Source organism: Medicago sativa, chromosome 4 (genome assembly GCF_051527215.1).
Source record: "Medicago sativa cultivar Bolivia chromosome 4, Bolivia_mono, whole genome shotgun sequence".
NCBI classification, from domain to species: domain Eukaryota; kingdom Viridiplantae; phylum Streptophyta; class Magnoliopsida; order Fabales; family Fabaceae; genus Medicago; species Medicago sativa.
Genome location: NC_140752.1, coordinates 42,618,518 through 42,639,499, shown reverse-complemented (window position 1 = coordinate 42,639,499; position 20,982 = coordinate 42,618,518). Strand labels below are relative to the sequence as shown.

Sequence of the window (20,982 nt, the reverse complement as noted above, 5' to 3'; positions counted from 1 at the left end):
ATGCACTGTGAATTTTCTCATTGGAGAAGTTTTGTTCACCTAGAATCAATGTGGGTCTATTGGAAAAACTTAAGGCAACAAGAAGCTATTTTCATGTACACAACAAGAACATTATTTAGCCTATATTGGAAGAGAACTTAACAAAAAGTATATGTCATATTTAACAATTAAAACAAGAAAACTATCTAGCCGCTTACATGCCTTTCGCAATAAAACAAAACAAAAGATAAAAATTCAAGGGAGTTTGAAACACTACGACTCTTACTACCTAGACACTGTATTGGCTCCCCCCCATACTTGGGAGAAGCATTGTCCTCAATGCATAAAGAAAACAAGAAATTAAAAGGAAGAAAGGAAAAGAAAAGAAGAGAAAGGAAGAGGAAAGCTCACATTTTTATTGGTTCCCCGGCGGAGGATATCGGGCGTTGAGATATTCTTGCATTGCTAGAAGAGCATTATGGGTCTCCTCACGCCTTTGGTTTGTTATTTGCACCTCCTCTTGCATACTGGAGAACTCTTCACCAAATTGTTGTTGATTGGTGCTGATCTTTTGGAGCTCACTTTGCATCCAATTCCATTGCTCATCATCCATTTGTGTTCTGGCTTCATTAGGCAAGTCAGCACCTTCTTCACTTGCATCTTCATCATCTTCGGGTACCTGAGGATTAACAACATACAACAAATTTCCTGCCACCTTTATGTCGGCGCAGGCAGGGTTAGGCAATATAATCAATGTTTCTCCTCGGCTGCTTCGAAACTCAAAGGTCCCTATATCGGTTTCATTTCGGATAAAGTTCATTTGCACAAGATCGTGCTTGCTCAAAGTGTTGTCTCCCTCTATCCTATTGCCTTACCCCAATTTTCGTATACCCCATTAACCTAAACCAAAAACCACAAATTTTCCAACCAAATCCAACCAACCACTCAAAAACCTTACTTCCAACGTATACCCATCACAAAAACTCGGTCAAAAATGTCTTCAAGCAAGCAAGGGAAGGAAGCATCACCAAGGTTCCATGGCATCAAATTTAAGAACTCCGAGCAAAGAAAAAGGTATAACAAACTTCTCTCTCGACCTTTATTTCCGAATCGTTATCCTTGTTTCTTTGCTATGTTGGACCTAGGAATAAAAGAGCAAGTAGAATCGTTAATTGAAAACCTAGGATGGTCCGGCTTGATGAGAACTTACCCGGGGTATGAAAACCTTGTCTATGAGTTTTTAAGTTCATTTTGCTTCATAAAAAATAAGACAAAGTCGGATTACCCCCAACATAAGGTCTCGTTTCGGTTTTTAGGTACTGACTATGACATGACTTTTGATTACTTTTGCCAAACCATGGGTTTCGCCGATGCGGGGCTCATCCATGATTCAAATAGTCAATACTCAAAACCCGTGAACTATGACCCTGAAGCCTTTTGGACCACAATCACAGGCTTGAATAACTACGTTTCTAGGTCCAACAAAGCTAGTGCTATCCAAAACCCTGTCCTCCGTTACTTTCAAAGAATTATGGGATGCACTATCTTCGGTAGGACGGACTTACATAGAGTTAGAGCACCCGAGCTCTTCATTCTTTGGGTTGCACTTAATAATCACCCCGTGAACACATGCTACTACTTACTTGATCACTTATCCTCTATCACCAAGAGTGATAGTGTGATTGTTGCCGGTGGTATTATAACATGCATAGCAAATAAGTTTGGGGAAAGACATGCAGGACTCAATAGGATAGAGGGAGACAACACTTTGAGCAAGCACGATCTTGTGCAAATGAACTTTATCCGAAATGAAACCGATATAGGGACCTTTGAGTTTCGAGGCAGCCGAGGAGAAACATTGATTATATTGCCTAACCCTGCCCGCACCGACATAAAGGTGGCAGGAAATTTGTTGTATGTTGTTAATCCTCAGGTACCCGAAGATGATGAAGGTGCAAGTGAAGAAGGTGCTGACTTGCCTAATGAAGCCAGAACACAAATGGATGATGAGCAATGGAATTGGATGCAAAGTGAGCTCCAAAAGATCAACACCAATCAACAACAATTTGGTGAAGAGTTCTCCGGTATGCAAGAGGAGGTGCAAAGAACAAACCAAAGGCGTGAGGAGACCCATAATGCTCTTCTAGCAATGCAAGAATATCTCAACGCCCGATATCCTCCACCGGGGAACCAATAAAAATGTGAGCCTTCCTCTTCCTTTCTCTTCTTTTCTTTTCCTTTCTTCCTTTTAATTTCTTGTTTTCTTTATGCATTGAGGACAATGCTTCTCCCAAGTATGGGGGGGAGCCAATAAAGTGTCTAGGTAATAAAGTGTCTAGGTAGTAAGAGTCGTAGTGTTTCAAACTCCCTTGAATTTTTATCTTTTGTTTTGTTTTATTGCGAAAGGCATGTAAGCGGCTAGATAGTTTTCTTGTTTTAATTGTTAAATATGACATATACTTTTTGTTAAGTTCTCTTCCAATATAGGCTAAATAATGTTCTTGTTGTGTACATGAAAATAGCTTCTTGTTGCCTTAAGTTTTTCCAATAGACCCACATTGATTCTAGGTGAACAAAACTTCTCCAATGAGAAAATTCACAGTGCATCCTTTGAGTAAGTGTATGAATAGATATTTTAAGGACCACGTTCTAAGTTTAATGGTACATGGACCCTTTAAAGTCTCTAGGAGTAAAAGTAGTATAAGCTTGTGTGGGGAAATTTAATTAACTTTATTTAACGTTGAAATAATATGGGGGGAAGCATGATTTTCACTTTTTCACTAAGTTGAGAACACCGCCGGAGCATGGAGGGAAGGATAGTGTACTCGAACAACTCCTACGCGAAGGATGGTACCTCCTTAGTGATTGTATAGCTTCTACAAACTTCTGAAAAAAAATAGAAAGAAAAGAAAAAGAAAAAAAAATTTATGAAAGAAGTTACAAACTACAGCACCACTTAGGGTGATTGCCGGAGTAGTGGAGGAAGGAGTGAGTCCCTCTCCGACTTCCTATGAAAAGGTGATATCCCCTAGACATCTGTAGCCCCAAAAGAGACCAAAAGAAAAGAAAAATATGGTCCACAATTTAAAATTGAACCAACTTAAACTTAATTCCCACCTTGCTTATATGGAATGAAAATGAGGTTTTTCTCGGTTGATGTACTGTTGGGGTTAGAACCTGTTTCCTCATAATACCTGTTTATACAGGAGCAAAGGGGATGCACTACACACACACACTCACTTAGTTTCTCTTGTTGGGTTGAATAGGAATCATAAGGGGCTCTTGAGGTTGTGATTAGTGTATGCTTAGGACAAGGCCTTGGAGGGAACATGTGTTTTAATTTTGTCATATACTTAAATGTTTTATATGCTGCTATGTCTATGCCTTTTGCTTGAGGACAAGCAAAGATTCAAGTGTGGGGGAGTTTGATAAGTAGATTTATTACGTATTTTAATTAAGTTATTTAGTTTAATTCTATTTAGATTTAATTAGATTCTATGTGTTTTTATTTATATTTAAGAGCTTTTTACTTCAAAGAATCCAATATTATATTTCAGGATCAAATATATGATTTGCAAGGCTTGGAGCTAAAGAAAAGGGATTTGGAGCACAAAAATAGGAGATTTCCAAGATTTGGGACCGAAATATGCACTTGAAGAAATCAGAATTCGCTCCCCCAAGTCAGTGAAGGGCGCACGGCCCACGCCTGCAAGGCGCACGGCCGTGCGCGATTGCCAGCATCCCTTTTAGCTGCTTTTTGCTCCGAACAGCGGTTTTCTACGCAGCCTGCTTTGACGATAAAGCCCATGGATCTTCAGAGAATATTCCTTCAGTTATTTCTTAGGGCTTAAGTCATTAGTAGGCTATAAATAGAGAGCTTGTTCTCCTTGTTTTATCATCTTGAATTCTGAATATTGTATTGTGACAGAATACTATTTCTCAATAAAAGTTCTCGTTTTTATTCAATTGTTCTTATTATTTTCTTCTTATTCATTCATGGCAACACCAACCATGAGTGAGTAATTCCCTTGGACCTTGGGATTGTTGGGAGAGTCCTATGGCTTGATCCAACAATCCTAATCCAAAACCCTAGTTTATGTAACCCTACTTTTCTTATCTAAATTCACCGTTCTTCACAACGATATTAACAAGTACCAAACTTTGGATGCGAACGCGGAGGGTTAGTACTTGTTAATTTGTTACCCTAGTTATTAAGGTGATGAATCGAACGAAGAAGTCTTAATAACCGAACAAGTGAATTTAGACAAGGATTGCGAAGCATGAGAATAGCCTAGTGAACCTTGGGACTTATAGAATCTCGTACAATCAAGGATCTTAATATAGGAGTTAGCCATGAGAATAGGTCTAACACCTTGAGAGACACACTCCCCGGATATCGAACGAAGAAGGGGATAGGCTTTAGAGAGATTCGTCCTTAGAAACTAGGATTTACATAAACAAGGATTAGGATTAGGATGTTAGGTCAACCATAGGATGAACCAATAATCCCTAGGTTGCCTTTAGCTATTGTTTTCAACCGTCGTTTAGATTACCTTGAAACCCTAATTATCGATTTCTCCCTAACCTTTACTACTTTTGATTGGAATTTAATTAACTCCCTGTGGATCGATACTCTCTCTTTATTACTACTACGGTAAACCCGTGCACTTGCGGATTTACGGTAACAAGTTTTTGGCGCCGTTGCCGGGGAGTTGACCAAATTCCGATCAACTTTGGTGACGGTTAGGTTTTCTTTCTGTATTTACTTTCCTCTTGTCTTTATTTCCTCTAATCGATTTCTTCTTGTTCTTTTTGACTTTCTGATAGCTTGCAGCCATGGCAGACAATCGTACCCTCAAGGAGTACGCTACTCCTTCAACGGAAGAGCCGACGGCTATCATAGTTTATCCACCCGTCGAAGGGAACAACTTTGAGATCAAGCCTGCACTTTTAAACCTTGTGCAGCAAAACCAATTCTCGGGATCCCCCGCTAAGGATCCCAATCTACACATCTCTACTTTCCTTAGGCTTAGTGGAACCATTAAAGCCAACCAAGAAGCCGTCAGGCTACACCTTTTCCCTTCCTCCCTTCGAGATAGAGCGAGTGCTTGGTTCCACTCCTTAGAAAGGGGTTCCATATCCTCATGGGACCAAATGCGACAAGCCTTCCTTGCTAGATTCTTTCCACCCTCCAAAACCGCTAGAATGAGGGACCAAATAACTAGGTTTAACCAAAGGGATGGAGAGTCTTTATATGAAGCTTGGGAACGCTATAAGGAGATGTTGAGAGTTTGTCCTCACCATGGTCTAGAACAGTGGCTCATAATCCACACCTTTTACAACGGTCTTTTGTATAATACCAAACTAACCGTTGATGCAGCTGCAGGTGGAGCAATCATGAATAAAAATTATGCCGACGCCTATGCGCTGATAGAGGATATGGCCCAAAATCATTACCAGTGGACAAACGAAAGGGTCAACACTGCTGGAGCATCATCAAAGAAGGAAACAGGTGTGCATGAAGTCTCTTCTTATGATGATTTGGCTGCTAAGGTAGAGTCACTAACCCTTCAACTTGATAAAATGAATGTTAATGTTGTTTCTCCTTCTCCTTCTTGTGAGTTATGTGGAATCGTTGGTCATAGTGGCAATGAGTGCCAGCTGGGAGGTGTTGCTTTCATCCAAGAGCAAATGAACTACGCCCAATACCAAGGTATTAGGCAAGGGCAAAACTTTTACAACAGAAACTCTTTTGGGCAACAAGCAACACCGCCTAGCTACGGTACCAACCAAAGGGCACCCCAGAAATCTAAGTTGGAACTCATGATAGAAAATTTTGTCCTAGGACAAGAAAAACTAAACCAAGAGTTCAAGCAACAAACCGAACTTCTGAAGGAATCCCTCTCCACACTCTCCTATAGGGTAGATTCTATTGCCACACACAGCAAAATGTTGGAGACTCAGATCTCCCAATTGAACCAACAAGTCTCTTCATCCTCTCAAGTCTCTAGAGCCCTCCCAGGCCAACCTGAGACTAATCAAAAGAGCCACGTGAATGCTGTTAGCCTTGTGGAAGAAAAATCTTTAGGAGGACCCATCTTAGATATCCATGTCATTGAGAGTGAAGCGGTTAGCGATGCTAGGGTAGAAAGCAAAAACCCTATGACCCTAAAGTTTAGTAGAAAGATGAACCCTTCCCCACAAGGACTAGCCAAGCATAGTAAGAAAGCACAACTCCAAAGGTTCATTGAGATAATGAGAAAAATATGTGCCAAAATCCCATTCGTTGAGGCCTTGTCCCGAATTCCTCTTTATGCAAATTTTTTGAAAAATATTTTGTCTAAAGGACGCAAAGAGGATAAGGAGACGCTGGCATCACCTAAGGAGAGTGGCGACATTTTTCTAGAGAGATCAACCCCAGAATACCGTTATCCCGGTAGTTTTTCCATCCCTTGCACCATAGGGAAGGAAAGTATAAAAAACGCTAGGTGTGATCTAGGGGTTAGCGTAAATCTAATGCCCCTATCTCTCTTTAAGAAAATTGGGGTAGGAAAATTAGAACCGGCGGAGCATACCTTAGTATTGTTTGACCATTCCACCGTTGACCCAGCTGGCTATGTTTCAAATCTTCCGGTAAAAATTGGAGGCACTATCATACCGGTTGATTTTATGGTAGTTAATGCGAAGGAAGACCCCCAATTTCCAATCCTTTTTGGTTTTCCTTTCCTTTTGGTCTCAGGTGTTTTTATTGATGCGTTGAATGGTAGGATCGTGTTCCATATGAATAATGAGAGGATGGAGTTTGAATTAGGAAACCACCTGAAGGAAATCTCTACTTCCTCCATCAAGGCTGAGTATGAGATGAGAGAACGCTACCTAGCATCAACCACACAAAATGTTGTGTTCGATCCTATCTGAGGGTCCCCTCTTATCGTCAAGCTAATGACGTGAAAAGAGCGCTTCGTGGGAGGCAACCCACCTATTTTTACCGCTTTGTTTTCGGTTGTTTTGTGTTGTTTTTACTTGTTTTGTAGGTACATGTCCGATATGATATAGAAAACTTGAAAATTTTTTGACCCAGAGGACCAGAAACAGGCGCACTGCCCACGCCTCAATGCGCGTGGGCGTGCGCAATTTTTTTGAAAAAAATTGCCCAGCCAGAACAGCAAGGTCCGCACGGTCCACGCCTCCAAGGCGCACGGCCGTGCGCGACTTTCCCCTCCCATAAACATCAATTTTTCATCTTCTTCCCATTCAAACCACACAAAAACCTCTCTCATCCAACTTCTCTCTCTAAACCTCCATTTTTCCTCAACCTTAAACCTCACATATCTCCATCAAAACTCCACCAGTTCACACAAAACTTTCACCCAAACCAATCCAAAATCAATTCCAAAAACAAACACCCAAACAAAATCAATTTCCATCCATCCAATCCATTAACCCCAATTTTCGTATACCCCATTAACCTAAACCAAAAACCACAAATTTTCCAACCAAATCCAACCAACCACTCAAAAACCTTACTTCCAACGTATACCCATCACAAAAACTCGGTCAAAAATGTCTTCAAGCAAGCAAGGGAAGGAAGCATCACCAAGGTTTCATGGCATCAAATTTAAGAACTCCGAGCAAAGAAAAAGGTATAACAAACTTCTCTCTCGACCTTTATTTCCAAATCGTTATCCTTGTTTCTTTGCTATGTTGGACCTAGGTATAAAAGAGCAAGTAGAATCGTTAATTGAAAACTTAGGATGGTCCGGCTTGATGAGAACTTACCCGGGGTATGAAAACCTTGTCTATGAGTTTTTAAGTTCATTTTGCTTCATAAAAGATAAGACAAAGTCGGATTACCCCCAACATAAGGTTTCGTTTCGGTTTTTAGGTACTGACTATGACATGACTTTTGATTACTTTTGCCAAACCATGGGTTTCGCCGATGCGGGGCTCATCCATGATTCAAATAGTCAATACTCAAAACCCGTGAACTATGACCCTGAAGCCTTTTGGACCACAATCACAGGCTTGAATAACTACGTTGCTAGGTCCAACAAAGCTAGTGCTATCCAAAACCCTGTCCTCCGTTACTTTCAAAGAATTATGGGATGCACTATCTTCGGTAGGACGGACTTACATAGAGTTAGAGCACCCGAGCTCTTCATTCTTTGGGCTGCACTTAATAATCACCCTGTGAACACATGCTACTACTTACTTGATCACTTATCCTCTATCACCAAGAGTGATAGTGTGATTGTTGTCGGTGGTATTATAACATGCATAGCAAATAAGTTTGGGGTAAGACATGCATGACTCAATAGGATAGAGGGAGACAACACTTTGAGCAAGCACGATCTTGTGCAAATGAACTTTATCCGAAATGAAACCGATATAGGGACCTTTGAGTTTCGAGGCAGCCGAGGAGAAACATTGATTATATTGCCTAACCCTGCCCGCACCGACATAAAGGTGGCAGGAAATTTGTTGTATGTTGTTAATCCTCAGGTACCCGAAGATGATGAAGATGCAAGTGAAGAAGGTGCTGACTTGCCTAATGAAGCCAGAACACAAATGGATGATGAGCAATGGAATTGGATGCAAAGTGAGCTCCAAAAGATCAACACAATTCAACAACAATTTGGTGAAGAGTTCTTCAGTATGCAAGAGGAGGTGCAAAGAACAAACCAAAGGCGTGAGGAGACCCATAATGCTCTTCTAGCAATGCAAGAATATCTCAACGCCCGATATCCTCCACCGGGGAACCAATAAAAATGTGAGCTCTCCTCTTCCTTTCTCTTCTTTTCTTTTCCTTTCTTCCTTTTAATTTCTTGTTTTCTTTATGCATTGAGGACAATGCTTCTCCCAAGTATGGGGGGAGCCAATAAAGTGTCTAGGTAGTAAGAGTCGTAGTGTTTCAAACTCCCTTGAATTTTTATCTTTTGTTTTGTTTTATTGCGAAAGGCATGTAAGCGGCTAGATAGTTTTCTTGTTTTAATTGTTAAATATGACATAATCTTTTGTTAAGTTCTCTTCCAATATAGGCTAGATAATGTTCTTGTTGTGTACATGAAAATAGCTTCTTGTTGCCTTAAGTTTTTCCAATAGACCCACATTGATTCTAGGTGAACAAAACTTCTCCAATGAGAAAATTCACAGTGCATCCTTTGAGTAAGTGTATGAATAGGTATTTTAAGGACCACGTTCTAAGTTTAATGGTACATGGACCCTTTAAAGTCTCTAGGAGTAAAAGTAGTATGAGCTTGTGTGGGGAAATTTAATTAACTTTATTTAACGTTAAAATAATATGGGGGGAAGCATGATTTTCACTTTCTCACTAAGTTGAGAACACCGCCGGAGCATGGAGGGAAGGATAGTGTACTCGAACAACTCCTACGCGAAGGATGGTACCTCCTTAGTGATTGTATAGCTTCTACAAACTTCTGGAAAAAAAAATATATAGAAAGAAAAGAAAAAGAAAAAAATTTATGAAAGAAGTTACAAACTACAGCACTACTTAGGGCGATTGCCGGAGTAGTGGAGGAAGGAGTGAGTCCCTCTCCGACTTCCTATGAAAAGGTGATATCCCCTAGGCATCTGTAGCCCCAAAAGAGACCAAAAGAAAAGAAAAATATGGTCCACAATTTAAAATTGAACCAACTTAAACTTAATTCCCACCTTGCTTATTTGGAATGAAAATGAGGTTTTTCTCGGTTGATGTACTGTTGGGGTTAGAACCTGTTTCCTCATAATACCTGTTTATACAGGAGCAAAGGGGATGCACTACACACACACACACTCACTTAGTTTCTCTTGTTGGGTTGAATAGGAATCATAAGGGGCTCTTGAGGTTGTGATTAGTGTATGCTTAGGACAAGGCCTTGGAGGGAACATGTGTTTTAATTTTGTCATATACTTAAATGTTTTCTATGCTGCTATGTCTATGCCTTTTGCTTGAGGACAAGCAAAGATTCAAGTGTGGGGGAGTTTGATAAGTAGATTTATTACGTATTTTAATTAAGTTATTTAGTTTAATTCTATTTAGATTTAATTAGATTCTATGTGTTTTTATTTATATTTAAGAGCTTTTTACTTCAAAGAATCCAATATTATATTTCAGGATCAAATATATGATTTGCAAGGCTTGGAGCTAAAGAAAAGGGATTTGGAGCACAAAAATAGGAGATTTCCAAGATTTGGGACCGAAATATGCACTTGAAGAAATCAGAATTCGCTCCCCCAAGTCAGTGAAGGGCGCACGGCCATGCCTGCAAGGCGGACGTCCGTGCGCGATTGCCAGCATCCCTTTTAGCTTCTTTTTGCTCCGAACAGCGGTTTTCTACGCAGCCTGCTTTGACGATAAAGCCCATGGATCTTCAGAGAATATTCCTTCAGTTATTTCTTAGGGCTTAAGTCATTAGTAGGCTATAAATAGAGAGCTTGTTCTCCTTGTTTTATCATCTTGAATTCTGAATATTGTATTGTGACAGAATACTATTTCTCAATAAAAGTTCTCGTTTTTATTCAATTGTTCTTATTATTTTCTTCTTATTCATTCATGGCAACACCAACCATGAGTGAGTAAGAAGAAAACACCTATATTAAACCTTGTTACCGTAAATCCGCAAGTGCACGGGTTTACCGTAGTAGTAATAAAGAGAGAGTATCGATCCACAGGGAGTTATTTAAATTCCAATCAAAAGTAGTAAAGGTTAGGGAGAAATTGATAATTAGGGTTTCAAGGTAATCTAAACGACGGTTGAAAACAATAGCTAAAGGCAACCTAGGGATTATTGGTTCATCCTATGGTTGACCTAACATCCTAATCCTAATCCTTGTTTATGTAAATCCTAGTTTCTAAGGACGAATCTCTCTAAAGCCTATCCCCTTCTTCGTTCGATATCCGGGGAGTGTGTCTCTCAAGGTGTTAGACCTATTCTCATGGCTAACTCCTATATTAAGATCCTTGATTGTACGAGATTCTATAAGTCCCAAGGTTCACTAGGCTATTCTCATGCTTCGCAATCCTTGTCTAAATTCACTTGTTCGGTTATTAAGACTTCTTCGTTCGATTCATCACCTTAATAACTAGGGTAACGAATTAACAAGTACTAACCCTCCGCGTTCGCATCCAAAGTTTGGTACTTGTTAATATCGTTGTGAAGAACGGTGAATTTAGATAAGAAAAGTAGGGTTACATAAACTAGGGTTTCGGATTAGGATTGTTGGATCAAGCCATAGGACTCTCCCAACAATCCCAAGGTCTAAGGGAATTACTCACTCATGGTTGGTGTTGCCATGAATGAATAAGAAGAAAATAATAAGAACAATTGAATAAAAACGAGAACTTTTATTGAGAAATAGTATTCTGTCACAATACAATATTCAGAATTCCTGATGATAAAACAAGGAGAACAAGCTCTCTATTTATAGCCTACTAATGACTTAAGCCCTAAGAAATAACTGAAGGAATATTCTCTGAAGATCCATGGGCTTTATCGTCAAAGCAGGCTGCGTAGAAAACCGCTGTTCGGAGCATAAAGCAGCTAAAAGGGATGCTGGCAATCGCGCACGGCCGTGCGCCTTGCAGGCGTGGGCCGTGCGCCCTTCACTGACTTGGGGGAGCGAATTCTGATTTCTGCAAGTGCATATTTCGGTCCCAAATCTTGGAAATCTCCTATTTTTGTGCTCCAAATCCCTTTTCTTTAGCTCCAAGCCTTGCAAATCATATATTTGATCCTGAAATATAATATTGGATTCTTTGAAGTAAAAAGCTCTTAAATATAAATAAAAACACATAGAATCTAATTAAATCTAAATAGAATTAAACTAAATAACTTAATTAAAATACGTAATAAATCTACTTATCAAACTCCCCCACACTTGAATCTTTGCTTGTCCTCAAGCAAAAGGCATAGACATAGCAGCATAGAAAACATTTAAGTATATGACAAAATTAAAACACATGTTCCCTCCAAGGCCTTGTCCTAAGCATACACTAATCACAACCTCAAGAGCCCCTTATGATTCCTATTCAACCCAACAAGAGAAACTAAGTGAGTGTGTGTGTGTAGTGCATCCCCTTTGCTCCTGTATAAACAGGTATTATGAGGAAACAGGTTCTAACCCCAACAGTACATCAACCGTGAAAAACCTCATTTTCATTCCATATAAGCAAGGTGGGAATTAAGTTTAAGTTGGTTCAATTTTAAATTGTGGACCATATTTTTCTTTTCTTTTGGTCTCTTTTGGGGCTACAGATGCCTAGGGGATATCACCTTTTCATAGGAAGTCGGAGAGGGACTCACTCCTTCCTCCACTATTCCGGCAATCACCCTAAGTAGTGCTGTAGTTTGTAACTTCTTTCATCATTTTTTTTTCTTTTTCTTTTCTTTCTATTTTTTTTCAGAAGTTTGTAGAAGCTATACAATCACTAAGGAGGTACCATCCTTCACGTAGGAGTTGTTCGAGTACACTATCCTTCCCTCCATGCTCCGGCGGTGTTCTCAACTTAGTGAAAAAGTGAAAATCATGCTTCCCCCCATATTATTTCAACGTTAAATAAAGTTAATTAAATTTCCCCACACAAGCTTATACTACTTTTACTCCTAGAGACTTTAAAGGGTCCATGTACCATTAAACTTAGAACGTGGTCCTTAAAATATCTATTCATACACTTACTCAAAGGATGCACTGTGAATTTTCTCATTGGAGAAGTTTTGTTCACCTAGAATCAATGTGGGTCTATTGGAAAAACTTAAGGCAACAAGAAGCTATTTTCATGTACACAACAAGAACATTATTTAGCCTATATTGGAAGAGAACTTAACAAAAAGTATATGTCATATTTAACAATTAAAACAAGAAAACTATCTAGCCGCTTACATGCCTTTCGCAATAAAACAAAACAAAAGATAAAAATTCAAGGGAGATTGAAACACTACGACTCTTACTACCTAGACACTTTATTGGCTCCCCCCCATACTTGGGAGAAGCATTGTCCTCAATGCATAAAGAAAACAAGAAATTAAAAGGAAGAAAGGAAAAGAAAAGAAGAGAAAGGAAGAGGAAAGCTCACATTTTTATTGGTTCCCCGGCGGAGGATATCGGGCGTTGAGATATTCTTGCATTGCTAGAAGAGCATTATGGGTCTCCTCACGCCTTTGGTTTGTTCTTTGCACCTCCTCTTGCATACCGGAGAACTCTTCACCAAATTGTTGTTGATTGGTGTTGATCTTTTGGAGCTCACTTTGCATCCAATTCCATTGCTCATCATCCATTTGTGTTCTGGCTTCATTAGGCAAGTCAGCACCTTCTTCACTTGCATCTTCATCATCTTCGGGTACCTGAGGATTAACAACATACAACAAATTTCCTGCCACCTTTATATCCGTACGGGCAGGGTTAGGCAATATAATCAATGTTTCTCCTCGGCTGCCTCAAAACTCAAAGGTCCCTATATCGGTTTCATTTTGGATAAAGTTCATTTGCACAAGATCGTGCTTGCTCAAAGTGTTGTCTCCCTCTATCCTATTGAGTCCTGCATGTCTTACCCCAAACTTATTTACTATGCATGTTATAACACCACCGGCAACAATCACACTATCACTCTTGGTGATAGAGGATAAGTGATCAAGTAAGTAGTAGCATGTGTTCACGGGGTGATTATTAAGTGCAGCCCAAAGAATGAAGAGCTCAGGTGCTCTAACTCTATGTAAGTCCGTCATACCGAAGATAGTGCATCCCATAATTCTTTGAAAGTAACGGAGGACAGGGTTTTGGATAGCACTAGCTTTGTTGGACCTAGCAACGTAGTTATTCAAGCCTGTGATTGTGGTCCAAAAGGCTTCAGGGTCATAGTTCACGGGTTTTGAGTATTGACTATTTGAATCATGGATGAGCCCCGCATCGGCGAAACCCATGGTTTGGCAAAAGTAATCAAAAGTCATGTCATAGTCAGTACCTAAAAACCGAAACGAGACCTTATGTTGGGCGTAATCCGACTTTGTCTTATTTTTTATGAAGCAAAATGAACTTAAAAACTCATAGACAAGGTTTTCATACCCCGGGTAAGTTCTCATCAAGCCGGACCATCCTAGGTTTTCAATTAACGATTCTACTTGCTCTTTTATACCTAGGTCCAACATAGCAAAGAAACAAGGATAACGATTCGGAAATAAAGGTCGAGAGAGAAGTTTGTTATACCTTTATCTTTGCTCGGAGTTCTTAAATTTGATGCCATGGAACCTTGGTGATGCTTCCTTCCCTTGCTTGCTTGAAGACATTTTTGACCGAGTTTTTGTGATGGGTATACGTTGGAAGTAAGGTTTTTGAGTGGTTGGTTGGATTTGGTTGGAAAATTTGTGGTTTTTGGTTTAGGTTAATGGGGTATACGAAAATTGGGGTTAATGGATTGGATGGATGGAAATTGATTTTGTTTGGGTGTTTGTTTTTGGAATTGATTTTGGATTGGTTTGGTTGAAAGTTTTGTGTGAATTGGTGGAGTTTTGATGGAGATATGTGAGGTTTAAGGTTGAGGAAAAATGGAGGTTTAGAGAGAGAAGTTGGATGAGAGAGGTTTTTGTGTGGTTTGAATGGGAAGAAGATGAAAAATTGATGTTTATGGGAGGGGAAAGTCGCGCACGGCCGTGCGCCTTGGAGGCTTGGGCCGTGCGGACCTTGCTGTTCTGGCTGGGCAATTTTTTCAAAAAAATCGCGCACGCCCACGCGCATTGAGGCGTGGGCAGTGCGCCTGTTTCTGGTCCTTTGGGTCAAAATTTTTTCAAGTTTTCTACATCATATCGGACATGTACCTACAAAACAAGTAAAAACAACACAAAACAAACGAAAACAAAGCGGTAAAAAAAATGCGTGGGTTGCCTCCCACGAAGCGCTCTTTTCACGTCATTAGCTTGACGATTAGTGGTGATCCCTAAAATGGGTCAAAGAGGTGATGGTAGCCAGGTGGTGGTGAAGAGCATTGCTTTCCACCATATTCTTCGGCTTCGAACAAGGAGTAGTCGGTGATTCCTCTATTGATGTTATACATTTCGAAACCTATGAGCATGCCACTTATTTGGAACATAATGCATCCTTCTCTAACATTTATTACTGCTCCCGCTGTGGCTAATAAAGGTCTTCCAAGTAGGATTGGGACTTGAGGGTCCTCAGGAATGTCAACAACCACAAAATCAGCGGGAACAAAACACCCATCTATTAAAACGGGCATATCTTCCGCAATACCAACGGGACTGATAATAGTGCGATCTGCAAGCTTAAGGGATATGTCCGTTGGCTTTAGGTTTCCTATTCCTATCCTCATGAAGAGGGACAAGGGTAACATGCTCACACTAGCTCCTAGATCGCATAAGGCTCTTTCCACATTTGTGTCTCCTATCATGATAGGGATTGCAAAACTACCAGGGTCACCAAGCTTGGGTGGTTCTCCTAGAAGGGCATTACACTCTTTGGTCAAGGTTATTGTCTCATTTCCCACGGGGATTCTCTTTTTAGAGATGACGTCTTGAACAAACTTAGCATAGGTGGGCATTTGGGACAAGACTTTCGGGACCTTGGTGTGTAGACTTTGTGTTAGCTCAACAAACTTCCTAAATTTGTCCTCTAGATTAGGCTTAACAAGCCTTTGAGGGAATGGGACTTTAGGAACATAGGGCTTTGTATCTACCGGACTTTCACTCTCTTCTAGGGATTCTCTGCCTTGCGCAATTTCAACCTTTGGTTTTTCTAGCTCTTGGCCGTTTTCTAGGGTAACAACATTGATGTGTGCTTTAGGATTGGCCTCGGGTTGTCCTGGAAAAATTCCAGGTGTTTGAGAGGTAGAAGAAACATGTTGGGCTACTTGGGAGATTTGGGTCTCTAATGATTTGTTGCTTATGGCAAGAGAGTCTACCTTAGAAGTTAGAGTGTCAAGCGACTCTTTTAGAAGTCTAGTTTGCGACTTAAGCTCTTGGTTTTGTTTTTCTTGGTTTAGCACAAAATTTTCAAACATAAGCTCAAGATTAGATTTCTGAGCCACCCTTTGGTTGTTGCCATAGCCTGGTGGTGCTACTTGCTGCCCGAATTGATTTTTATTATAAAAATTCTGCCCTTGACTCATACCTTGGTATTGGCCATAGTTTATTTGTTCGGGAAATAAGAGAGCACTCCCTAGCTGGCATTCATCACTAGAGTGGCCAGTAATACCGCATACTTCACAGGAAGATATAGGAGAAGAAAGAATAGAGGCACTTACATTGAGTTTATTGAGTTTATGAGAGAGTGCTTCTACCTTAGCTGCCAAGTGATCATGAGGAGAGACCTCATATATACCGGCTTCCTTGTTTGATGGTGTTGTACCACCAATTACCCTCTCGCTCGTCCACTGGTAGTGGTTTTGAGCCATGTCTTCTATCAGCGCATAAGCATCTGCATAATTCTTATTCATTAGTGCTCCTCCTGGTGCTGCATCAACAGTCAATTTAGTGTTATACAAAAGACCATTGTAAAAAGTATGAATTATGAGCCATTGCTCAAGATCGTGATGGGGGCAAACTCTTAGCATCTCCTTAAAACGCTCCCAAGCGTCATACAAAGATTCCCCAATTGCTTGATTGAACCTAGTAATCTGGTCCCTATACTTGGCAGTTTTGGAGGGTGGAAAGAATCTAGCAAGGAAGACTTGCCTGATTTGGTCCCATGACGTAATGGAACCTTTTTCTAAGGAGTGGAACCAAGCACTAGCTCTATCTCGAAGGGAGAAAGGGAAAAGATGTAGCCTAACGGCTTCTTGGTTGGCTTTAATGGTTCCACTAAGCCTAAGAAAGGTAGAGATGTGAAGATTGGGATCCTCAGCGGGGGATCCCGAGAATTGATTTTGCTGATTTCAAAGAATGCAAGTGAAACAAGGAGTTACGGTAGCATGTGTTCACGGAGCTTGGTTGGCTTTTTTGATTTCATTATCGATTTCTCCCTAACCTTTACTACTTTTGATTGGAATTTAAATAACTCCTTGTGGATCGATGCTCTCTCTTTATTACTACTACGGTAAACCCGTGCACTTGCGGATTTACGGTAACAAGTTTTTGGCGCCGTTGCCGGGGAGTTGACCAAATTCCGATCAACTTTGGTGACGGTTAGGTTTTATTTCTGTTTTTACACTTTCCCCTTCTCAATCGATTTCTTCTTCTTCTTCTTCTTTTTGGATTTCTTTTCCGCTTATGCGTAGAACTAGAAGTCTTGGGAGCCATATTCCTCCGGATTATATCCCCGAGATAGAACAGTACCTCCATAGGCGAAAAAGAAAAGCACGAAAAAACCAAGCCATGGCAGACGCACGTACTCTCAAAGAGTATGCGACTCCGTCAACGGAGGAGCCGGCAGCGGTTATTGTGTATCCAGATGTAGAAGGAAACAATTTCGAAATCAAGCCTGCACTTCTCCATCTTGTGCAGCAAAATCAATTCTCGGAATCCCCCGCTGAGGATCCCAATCTTCACATCTCTACCTTTCTTAGGCTTAGTGGAACCATTAAAGCCAACCAAGAAGCCGTTAGGCTACATCTTTTCCCTTTCTCCCTTCGAGATAGAGCTAGTGCTTGGTTCCACTCCTTAGAAAAAGGTTCCATTCCGTCATGGGACCAAATCAGGCAAGTCTTCCTTGCTAGATTCTTTCCACCCTCCAAAACTGCCAAGTATAGGGACCAGATTACTAGGTTCAATCAAGCAATTGGGGAATCTTTGTATGACGCTTGGGAGCGTTTTAAGGAGATGCTAAGAGTTTGCCCCCATCACGATCTTGAGCAATGGCTCATAATTCATACTTTTTACAATGGTCTTTTGTATAACACTAAATTGACTGTTGATGCAGCACCAGGAGGAGCACTAATGAATAAGAATTATGCAGATGCTTATGCGCTGATAGAAGACATGGCTCAAAACCACTACCAGTGGACGAGCGAGAGGGCAATTGGTGGTACAACATCATCAAACAAGGAAGCCTGTATATATGAGGTCTCTCCTCATGATCACTTGGCAGCTAAGGTAGAAGCACTCTCTCATAAACTCAATAAACTCAATGTAAGTGCCTCTACTCCTTCTTCTCCTATATCTTCCTGTGAAGTATGCGGTATTACTGGCCACTCTAGTGATGAATGCCAGCTAGGGAGTGCTCTCTTGTTTCCCGAACAAATAAACTATGGCCAATACCAAGGTATGAGTCAAGGGCAGAATTTTTACAATAAAAATCAATTCGGGCAGCAAGTAGCACCACCAGGCTATGGCAACAACCAAAGGGTGGCTCAGAAATCTAATCTTGAGCTTATGTTGGAAAATTTTGTGCTAAACCAAGAAAAACAAAACCAAGAGCTTAAGTCGCAAACTAGACTTCTAAAAGAGTCGCTTGACACTCTAACTTCTAAGGTAGACTCTCTTGCCATAAGCAACAAATCATTGGAGACCCAAATCTCCCAAGTAGCCCAACATGTTTCTTCTACCTCTCAAACACCTGGAATTTTTCCAGGACAACCCGAGGCCAATCCTAAAGCACACATCAATGTTGTTACCCTAGAAAACGGCCAAGAGCTAGAAAAACCAAAGGTTGAAATTGTGCAAGGTAGAGAATCCCTAGAAGAGAGTGAAAGTCCGGTAGATACAAAGCCCTATGTTCTTAAAGTCCCATTCCCTCAAAGGCTTGTTAAGCCTAATCTAGAGGACAAATTTAGGAAGTTTGTTGAGCTAACACAAAGTCTACACACCAAGGTCCCGAAAGTCTTGTCCCAAATTCCCACCTATGCTAAGTTTGTTAAAGACGTCATCTCTAAATAGAGAATCCCCGTGGGCAATGAGACAATAACCTTGACCAAAGAGTGTAATGCCCTTCTAGGAGAACCACCCAAGCTTGGTGACCCTGGTAGTTTTGCAATCCCTATCATGATAGGAGACACAAATGTGGAAAGAGCCTTATGCGATCTAGGAGCTAGTGTGAGCATGTTACCCTTGTCCCTCTTCATGAGGATAGGAATAGGAAACCTAAAGCCAACGGACATATCCCTTAAGCTTGCAGATCGCACTATTATCAGTCCCGTTGGTATTGCGGAAGATATGCCCGTTTTAATAGATGGGTGTTTTGTTCCCGCTAATTTTGTGGTTGTTGACATTCCTGAGGACCCTCAAGTCCCAATCCTACTTGGAAGACCTTTATTAGCCACAGCGGGAGCAGTCATAAATGTTAGAGAAGGATGCATTATGTTCCAAATAAGTGGCATGCTCATAGGTTTCGAAATGTATAACATCAATAGAGGAATCACCGACTACTCCTTGTTCGAAGCCGAAGAATATGGTGGAAAGCAATGCTCTTCACCACCACCTGGCTACCATCACCTCTTTGACCCATTTTAGGGATCACCACTAATCGTCAAGCTAATGACGTGAAAAGAGCGCTTCGTGGGAGGCAACCCACGCATTTTTTTTACCGCTTTGTTTTCGTTTGTTTTGTGTTGTTTTTACTTGTTTTGTAGGTACATGTCCGATATGATATAGAAAACTTGAAAAAATTTTGACCCAGAGGACCAGAAACAGGCGCACTGCCCACGCCTCAATGCGCGTGGGCGTGCGCGATTTTTTTGAAAAAATTGCCCAGCCAGAACAGCAAGGTCCGCACGGCCCACGCCTCCAAGGCGCACGGCCGTGCGCGACTTTCCCCTCCCATAAACATCAATTTTTCATCTTCTTCCCATTCAAACCACACAAAAACCTCTCTCATCCAACTTCTCTCTCTAAACCTCCATTTTTCCTCAACCTTAAACCTCACATATCTCCATCAAAACTCCACCAATTCACACAAAACTTTCACCCAAACCAATCCAAAATCAATTCCAAAAACAAACACCCAAATAAAATCAATTTCCATCCATCCAATCCATTAACCCCAATTTTCGTATACCCCATTAACCTAAACCAAAAACCACAAATTTTCCAACCAAATCCAACCAACCACTCAAAAACCTTACTTCCAACGTATACCCATCACAAAAACTCGGTCAAAAATGTCTTCAAGCAAGCAAGGGAAGGAAGCATCACCAAGGTTCCATGGCATCAAATTTAAGAACTCCGAGCAAAGAAAAAGGTATAACAAACTTCTCTCTCGACCTTTATTTCCGAATCGTTATCCTTGTTTCTTTGCTATGTTGGACCTAGGTATAAAAGAGCAAGTAGAATCGTTAATTGAAAACCTAGGATGGTCCGGCTTGATGAGAACTTACCCGGGGTATGAAAACCTTGTCTATGAGTTTTTAAGTTCATTTTGCTTCATAAAAAATAAGACAAAGTCGGATTACCCCCAACATAAGGTCTCGTTTCGGTTTTTAGGTACTGACTATGACATGACTTTTGATTACTTTTGCCAAACCATGGGTTTCGCCGATGCGGGGCTCATCCATGATTCAAATAGTCAATACTCAAAACCCGTGATCTATGACCCTGAAGCCTTTTGGACCACAATCACAGGCTTGAATAACTACGTTGCTAGGTCCAACAAAGCTAGTGCTATCCAAAACCCTATCCTCCGTTACTTTCAAAGAATTATGGGATGCACTATCTTCGGTAGGACGGACTTACATAGAGTTAGAGCACCTGAGCTCTTCATTCTTTGGGCTGCACTTAATAATCACCCCGTGAACACATGCTACTACTTACTTGATCACTTATCCTCTATCACCAAGAGTGATAGTGTGATTGTTGCCGGTGGTGTTATAACATGCATAGCAAATAAGTTTGGGGTAAGACATGCAGGACTCAATAGGATAGAGGGAGACAACACTTTGAGCAAGCACGATCTTGTGCAAATGAACTTTATCCAAAATGAAACCGATATAGGGACCTTTGAGTTTCGAGGCAGCCGAGGAGAAACATTGATTATATTGCCTAACCCTGCCCGCACCGACATAAAGGTGGCAGGAAATTTGTTGTATGTTATTAATCCTCAGGTACCCGAAGATGATGAAGATGTGAAGAA

At 40.7% G+C, this 20,982-nt stretch overlaps 2 protein-coding genes, 3 non-coding genes and 1 pseudogene across 5 annotated transcripts; 3 read left to right on the top strand and 3 right to left on the bottom strand.

The window, feature by feature from the left end:
• The first annotated feature begins 4,815 nt into the window (after positions 1–4,815).
• On the top strand, positions 4,816–6,897 carry LOC146929383 (uncharacterized). Its single transcript, XM_085707303.1, has one exon. It carries the CDS (start codon positions 4,816–4,818, stop codon positions 6,895–6,897), a length of 2,082 nt encoding a protein of 693 aa, XP_085563429.1.
• Positions 5,182–5,288, bottom strand: LOC146929384 (small nucleolar RNA R71). The gene has a single exon (XR_015009162.1). It is a non-coding gene; the product is annotated as a small nucleolar RNA R71 (small nucleolar RNA).
• Positions 6,898–14,905: 8,008 nt separating the features above from the next.
• On the bottom strand, positions 14,906–16,929 carry LOC146929381 (uncharacterized). The gene is made up of 2 exons (XM_085707302.1): positions 16,886–16,929; positions 14,906–16,787 (listed from the first exon to the last, which is right to left on the bottom strand). The coding sequence occupies exons 1-2, from the start codon at positions 16,927–16,929 to the stop codon at positions 14,906–14,908; spliced, it is 1,926 nt and encodes a 641-aa protein (XP_085563428.1).
• On the top strand, positions 16,506–16,612 carry LOC146929382 (small nucleolar RNA R71). The gene has a single exon (XR_015009138.1). It is a non-coding gene; the product is annotated as a small nucleolar RNA R71 (small nucleolar RNA).
• A 260-nt stretch (positions 16,930–17,189) lies between the features above and the next one.
• Positions 17,190–19,367, top strand: LOC146929379 (uncharacterized; annotated as a pseudogene).
• Positions 17,661–17,767, bottom strand: LOC146929380 (small nucleolar RNA R71). The gene has a single exon (XR_015009137.1). It is a non-coding gene; the product is annotated as a small nucleolar RNA R71 (small nucleolar RNA).
• Positions 19,368–20,982: the final 1,615 nt, after the last annotated feature.

Bases quoted from the DNA above. Each gene is read 5' to 3' on its own strand.
- LOC146929383 (XM_085707303.1), top strand. From the start codon at position 4,816: ATGGCAGACAATCGTACCCTCAAGGAGTACGCTACTCCTTCAACGGAA.
- LOC146929381 (XM_085707302.1), bottom strand. From the start codon at position 16,929: ATGAAATCAAAAAAGCCAACCAAGCTCCGTGAACACATGCTACC. The intron at 16,788-16,885 runs GTAACTCCTTGT...TACCTTTCTTAG, and splicing joins CTCCGTGAACACATGCTACC to GCTTAGTGGAACCATTAAAG.